Source organism: Phoxinus phoxinus (genome assembly GCF_949152265.1).
Source record: "Phoxinus phoxinus genome assembly, chromosome: 21".
Lineage (NCBI taxonomy): Eukaryota > Metazoa > Chordata > Actinopteri > Cypriniformes > Leuciscidae > Phoxinus > Phoxinus phoxinus.
In genome coordinates this window covers 30478432-30485931 of record NC_136896.1, presented here as the reverse complement: position 1 = coordinate 30485931, position 7500 = coordinate 30478432, and the positions used below count along the sequence as shown (strand labels likewise).

Genomic DNA, 7500 nt, shown 5'->3' with positions numbered 1-7500 from the left:
TACTATAGAGTTAGGATTAGTGTTTGTTTTGTTTTAGGGTGCGTTGCATGTAATTATGCATCATTTATAGTCATTACTATAGTAACTACATGTAACACTGTAACATAAAGGGCCCTATTGTAACGTTCTGAAACGCAAGTGTCAAAGCGCAAGTAACTCTGTGGGCGGATCCCGGCGCTGTTGCTATTATACCGGCTCTTGATAAACGACTCTTGCGCCCGACGCAAATCTAAAATGTGTGTGTCTGCAGTCGCTTCATTATTCATAGGTGTGGTTTGGGCGTAACGTGAAATAAACCAATCAGAGCGTCCTCTCATTCCCTTTAAGAGCCGGTGCGCTTGTTCGACGGCGGATCGCTATTATAACGGCGGATCGCTATTATAACGGCGGATCGCTATTATAACGGCGGATTGCTATTATAACGGCGGATTGCTATTATAACGGCGGATTGCTATTATAACGGCGGATTGCTATTATAACGGTGGATCGCTATTATAACGGCGGATCGCTATTATAACGGCGGATCGCTATTATAACGGCGGATTGCTATTATAACGGCGGATTGCTATTATAACGGCGGATTGCTATTATAACGGCGGATCGCTATTATAACGGCGGATCGCTATTATAACGGCGGATCGCTATTATAACGGCGGATTGCTATTATAACGGCGGATTGCTATTATAACGGCGGATTGCTATTATAACGGCGGATTGCTATTATAACGGCGGATCGCTATTATAACGGCGGATCGCTATTATAACGGCGGATCGCTATTATAACGGCGGATTGCTATTATAACGGCGGATTGATATTATAACGGCGGATCGCTATTATAACGGCGGATCGCTATTATAACGGCGGATCGCTATTATAACGGCGGATTGCTATTATAACGGCGGATCGCTATTATAACGGCGGATCGCTATTATAACGGCGGATCGCTATTATAACGGCGGATCGCTATTATAACGGCGGATCGCTATTATAACGGCGGATTGCTATTATAACGGCGGATTGCTATTATAACGGCGGATTGCTATTATAACGGCGGATCGCTATTATAACGGCGGATCGCTATTATAACGGCGGATTGCTATTATAACGGCGGATTGCTATTATAACGGCGGATTGCTATTATAACGGCGGATCGCTATTATAACGGCGGATCGCTATTATAACGGCGGATTGCTATTATAACGGCGGATTGCTATTATAACGGCGGATTGCTATTATAACGGCGGATCGCTATTATAACGGCGGATTGCTATTATAACGGCGGATTGCTATTATAACGGCGGATCGCTATTATAACGGCGGGTTTGCCGGCGCACGCCAGGAGCGGTTCACAGCCGAGGAGACCGACGTTCTCGTCAGGGCCGTAAAACACAGAGAAGTGACATTGAGGATGATGGAGAAACACACACACATTAGCTTCGGTTAAACAGGCGTATAATAATTTGGGTAAATGTGTAATCAAGAGTTATGGATATTTCTTCACATCTTCACAGACACAACAATGATTTCTCTCGTGTGTTAATATTTTTCCTTGTAATAATGTATGATTTGCAGAAATGAAAACTGCTGCGTCTGTTTAGATGAGAGAATCAAAGTGTGTGTGTTGTTCACACGCTACATAATGGCCAAGCACGCGCACTTAAATTAGCATCTGACTAACGCGCGGCGCCGCTGTCTTTAGACTGGGTTTCTCCTGGTCAGCGGCGGAGTTGTTTTCTGGAACTGCAGAATATCACCAGGGAACGTTTGCGCCGGAACACACTCCTCTTTACACTGAACCGCCCCCCCCGAGCGCAAGTTCATTCCCTAATTTACCGACGTGTGTCTGTGGAGGGAAGAGTCCGCTGTGCGCGGGTGCAGAATAGGAATGATACATGCGTCGCTGTACACAGTCCATTGCGCTGGTGCAAGATAGGGGCCAAAGTGTTACTGAAATGAGTATTGATCCCAACAGTTACATTTATTTACAGTACTAGTCTGAATTGCTGCTTTATATAGTATAACTCAATCTCCAGGACAGTAATTGGCATAACTCACCCGCATGACTGTGCATCCCTCTCACTCCCGCCTCCATCTTGAACATGTGATCGTTGGGATGCTGGATCTTCTCAGCTCCCGGGTCCAGTTCCCCCTGACCCGGCTTCAGGCTCTTGCGTCTCCGAGGCTGGTACTTGTAATCCGGATAGTCTTTCTTGTGCTGGACGCGCAGTCTCTCGGCCTCCTCCACAAACGGCCTCTTCTCGCTCTCGGAGAGCAGCCTGGACAACCCGGCGGAAAGAGGACGATATAAAGCAGTTGTGTGCGAAAGCATGTCAGAAACCAAACATTTAGATGTTAGCTGGTTTCTAAACTGGTGCAGATGTACGTGATCCAGCAAAAAAACAGATGGTTTACAAGCAGCTGCACATTTATTCCTTTAAACGGTGTCAGTTTCACTTGCAGCTTCTGTCGCTAATACAAGCGCTTTCCCAACCGTGACCAGTACACACTCGATTAGCCACTAGCGCTTTTCTAACAGTGACCAGAACACAATCGATTACCACTAGCGCTTTCCTAACAGTGACCAGTACACACTCGATTAGCCACTAGCGCTTTCCTAACAGTGACCAGTACACACTCGATTAGCCACTAGCACTTTCCTAACAGTGACCAGTACACACTCGATTAGCCACTAGCGCTTTCCCAACCGTGACCAGTACACACTCGATTAGCCACTAGCGCTTTCCTAACAGTGACCAGTACACACTCGATTAGCCACTAGCGCTTTCCTAACAGTGACCAGTACACACTCGATTAGACACTAGCGCTTTCCTAACAGTGACCAGAACAAACTCGATTAGCCACTAGCACTTTCCCAACCGTGACCAGTACACACTCGATTAGCCACTAGCGCTTTCCCAACCGTGACCAGTACACACTCGATTAGCCACTAGCGCTTTCCTAACCCTTGTGTTATGTTGTGGGTCAATTTGACCCGTTTCGATTTTCTAGTTGTTGGAAATACTGGTTAACATGGTTTTTTTTCTTGATATTTTGTGACTTTTTCTCATTTATCATCATGAACATGCATGCAAAGTTTCAACATGCTGATGTGTTTTGACATATACAAACAAAATTACTATTACGTTCGTGATGTTCTTGGGTCAATTTGACCCGTATATTTTAACGCTCTAAGGCAACTGTACCGACCCAAAATAATAACATTTATTGGTTATATTATAGTTAGCCAACTTAGGAAAAGTAAACATTATTTTCATTTTACAGCTAAATTCAATTTATCAGTTATGATGTTCTAAGCATAAAATGTAAAAAAAATAAAAAATATGAAAACGTAAAAAAAAAAACAGTATACTGTTAATCAATAATAATAACATCTTGTCAAAACAAAACAGTTTTAAAAAATGGTTAAAAAACATTTTCATAAATCATATGTTCATATATTTGTTGTTGTTGTAATGTAACAGTGACCAGTACACAAGTCTGAAATTACAAGTCTGAATTGCTGCTTTATAGTTCAACTAAAAATCATACTAGTAAGATTCAACATTTGAGTGTACAATACAAGTCTATTTAATAATAAATCCTATAAGTGAAACAATGCTATCTGATACACTGTACAAAGTTACTTGTCACTTTAAAGAGCCCGATGTAACCACTACAATGAGTTTTGTTGGTATAAACCTATTTAGATTGATTCAGTGATGCTGAATGATATAAAACCAGTTCATGTCTTTATCATATCTGTATACAAGCTCTAAATACATAGAAAATCGGCCATTGTTACGTCACTTATGTTCTCTTTGTTGTTGTTGTTTTTTTGTGTGTTTTTGTGTGTGATGTCAGTTATTATGTTTTATTGTATTATAATATGTCGATAATTTACCATGTTATGTGTGTTTGTGTTATGTAGCTACGCATCTACGGTGGAAACAAATTTCCTTTCGAGGACAAATACAAAACTATCTATCTATCTATCTATCTATCTATCTATCTATCTATCTATCTATCTATCTATCATCTATCTATCTATCTATCTATCTATCTATCTATCTATCTATCTATCTATCTATCATCTATCTATCTATCTATCTATCTATCTATCTATCTATCTATCATCTATCTATCTATCTTTCTTCAAACCTTTTCTATCTATCTATCTATCTATCTATCTATCTATCTATCTATCTATCTATCTATCTATCTATCCATCCATCTATCTATCTATCTATCTATCTATCTATCTATCTATCTATCTATCTATCTATCTATCTATCTATCTATCTATCTATCCATCTATCCATCTATCTATCTTTCTTCAAACCTTTTCTATCTATCTATCTATCTATCTATCTATCTATCTATCTATCTATCTATCTATCTTTCTTCAAACCTTTTCTATCTATCTATCTATCTATCTATCTATCTATCTATCTATCTATCTATCTATCTATCTATCTATCTATCTATCTTCAAACCTTTTCTATCTATCTATCTATCTATCTATCTATCTATCTATCTATCTATCTATCTATCTATCTATCTATCTTTCTTCAAACCTTTTCTATCTATCTATCTATCTATCTTTCTATCTATCTATCTATCTATCTATCTATCTATCTCTTTCTTCAAACCTTTTCTATCTATCTATCTATCTATCTATCTATCTTTCTTTCTTTCTTTCTTTCTTCAAACCTTATTCTATCTATCTATCTATCTTTCTTCTATCTATCTATCTATCTATCTATCTATCTATCTATCTATCTATCTATCTATTTATCTTTCTTTCTTTCTTTCTTTCTTCAAACCTTTTCTATCTATCTATCTATCTATCTATCTATCTATCTATCTATCTTTCTTTCTTCAAACCTTTTCTATCTATCTATCTTTCTTTCTTTCTTTCTTTCTTTCTTCAAACCTTTTCTATCTATCTATCTATCTATCTATCTATCTATCTATCTATCTATCTATCTATCTATCTATCTATCTATCTATCTACCTATCTATCTATCTATCTATCTTTCTACCTATCTATCTATCTATCTATCTATCTATCTATCTATCTATCTATCTTTCTTTGTTTCTTTCTTTCTTTCTTCAAACCTTATTCTATCTATCTATCTATCTTTCTTCTATCTATCTATCTATCTATCTATCTATCTATCTATCTATCTATCTATCTATCTTTCTTCAAACCTTTTCTATCTATCTATCTATTTATCTTTCTTTCTTTCTTCAAACCTTTTCTATCTATCTATCTATCTTTCTATCTATCTATCTATCTATCTATCTATCTATCTATCTATCTATCTATCTATCTATCTATCTATCTATCTATCTTTAGCTATTTCTATTTAGGATAGGCTACTAACACAAGTAAGGAGTGCATGCCATGCACGAGCCGATACTAATGCTGCAAATCGATTTGTAAAATTTGCAGATTCATCTATGGTAGCTTGATATTATAATATTGACGATATATGGTTATTATATCTACCACTCAAACATTGCATTGAAGTATCATATAGATTCAGTAAAACGGTAACCAATAGACTAGGCTACTATAATGACGCTGGCTTGTAAACATGAGCATCGCGATCATTTGTCGTTTGAAAAAAAATAAAACCCATGAAATTATATTCATATGACATGCTGAAATATATGCCACTGTACCTGTGATGAAGACATTTCACACGCGACGCAAGCAGAACACCTGCATGTGAACTCCTACAGTGTTCAGGGCTATCATGGTTGTCAACAAATGCACGTGCATGTATGACAGAGTTTACGACAGTAGTAGAGGACAATACTGTTTCCCAACTGTAGGGGGACCCCGAGAGCAAAAAAAAGAAAAGTAACCTAGTGTTACTTTAATAACTCGTTGTGTAAGTAGGCCTACATAATGTGCAATAATGTAATATAAAATGTGACCCGTGCACGAACCTCCATAGCTTGCCCAGGGTCTTGCTGAGCTCGGCGTTGTGCAGATGCGGGTATTGATCCGCGAGCTTCCTGCGCGCCGCCTGCGCCCACACCATAAACGCGTTCATGGGTCTCTTCACGTGCGGCTTGTCCTTCAGAGACCTGAGTCCCTGCATCGGCATCGGCACCAGGGACCAGTCGTAGCCTTTGAGGACCTGCGACACGGCATCTCGAATACACGGTGGGAAACGCGCGTCCTCCTCGCTGTCCGCGCGCTCGCCGGTGCCGGTTCGCGCAACTTGCTCATCGGACACGGATGGAGAAGACGGTGAATCAGAGTCCGGATCTCCAATAAAAGAGCTTTCGGTCCCAGAACTAGTTTTATCCGGCTCCTTTGACATTTTTTAAATCCTTTCTGACCCGAAGATGCGCAATAACACGAGCGTAACTTTACGCGGAGCGCGCGCTCGCGTTAGTTATCCCAGATAAACCTGTTGATTTCTGGGTTTCTTGAATCTGCGTGGATCAACACTGGCGGAGGAATTGGCAATATTTCACAACTTGTTGGTGTGTGAGTCGAGAAGTTTTTGTGAGGCTTCTGTAGTCTCGCGCTCCTCCTTCTCTCGTCTCATTGGTGGAGAAGCTTTTGCGCAACTTCTCCAATTGGTCTGTGCAGTGCATCAGCAACTTTTCAGTTAATTGAACATAATTGACTAACAAATTACACCGTAATGCCATAACTGCTCATGGGTTCCCTGAATAATCCAATTTTCGCCCACTGTATTATGAAAACACTTACAGGCTAAGTTAATAAACCTGACTTGAATAAAACACAAAATATATTCACTGTGTTTTACAATAATTCACTGCACAAATAATGTTTATATTTTTGATATAGCTGTTGTGTAAACAACAAGTGAACACAATAAAACAACACATAAGGAAGATTTGAACTCAAAGTTTGAACTTTGTTTATTTATATGAAGTTGTTTTAAATGTTAAATACAAGCTATTAAGTAGCCTACAATATTTATCTAAATAACATATTTACTAAATTGTGCTGTAAAGTTTAATGTAATGGCATATTCATTTTTTTGACAACCCCGTATTGTGTGACAACATGCCCCGATAAAGGTCAACATACGTTACACACACACACACACACACACACACACACACACACACACACACACACACACACACACACACACACACACACACACACACACACACACACACACACACACACACACACACACACACGTTAGATGCGATTAATTGACAGTGTTAGAATTTATAAACATCAATTTAGCTTTCATTTTAGATTTCAAACTTTTCCCACCTGAACTATGGAATAATACTTTAGCTCTTGTCACACGGTGAACAGTTTTTATTTAAACAATTATTACCAAGTCGAGAAGAACAGCCTAAACAAACTTTATAGAAGCTCAGTCTGAAGGTTGTGTTGGCAGAGGCGCATTGTCCTCTGATTGGTCAGTCCGCTGCGCGTGATTTCCTACGCATGCGTAGAGCATTTCGAAAACATGGCGTCCTCCGGTGAG

At 39.2% G+C, this 7500-nt stretch overlaps 2 protein-coding genes across 2 annotated transcripts in view; one reads left to right on the top strand and one right to left on the bottom strand.

Annotated features, from left to right (window-relative positions):
* sox8a (SRY-box transcription factor 8a) overlaps positions 1-6511 on the bottom strand; it is an 11711-nt gene extending 5200 nt beyond the window's left edge. The window contains exons 1-2 of the mRNA XM_079595366.1: positions 5960-6511; positions 2057-2277 (exon numbers count right to left, since the gene is read on the bottom strand). Of these exons, the coding sequence (XP_079451492.1) occupies positions 2057-2277; positions 5960-6339 (601 nt within the window). The 5' untranslated portion in view covers positions 6340-6511. The remainder of the gene's footprint in view (positions 1-2056; positions 2278-5959) is intronic.
* A 963-nt stretch (positions 6512-7474) lies between these two features.
* Positions 7475-7500, top strand: part of lmf1 (lipase maturation factor 1) — a 36410-nt gene continuing 36384 nt past the window's right edge. Inside the window, 1 exon segment of the mRNA XM_079595469.1 lies at positions 7475-7500. This exon segment is cut by the window's right edge and continues 202 nt beyond it. Within this exon segment, the coding sequence (XP_079451595.1) occupies positions 7483-7500 (18 nt within the window). The 5' untranslated portion in view covers positions 7475-7482.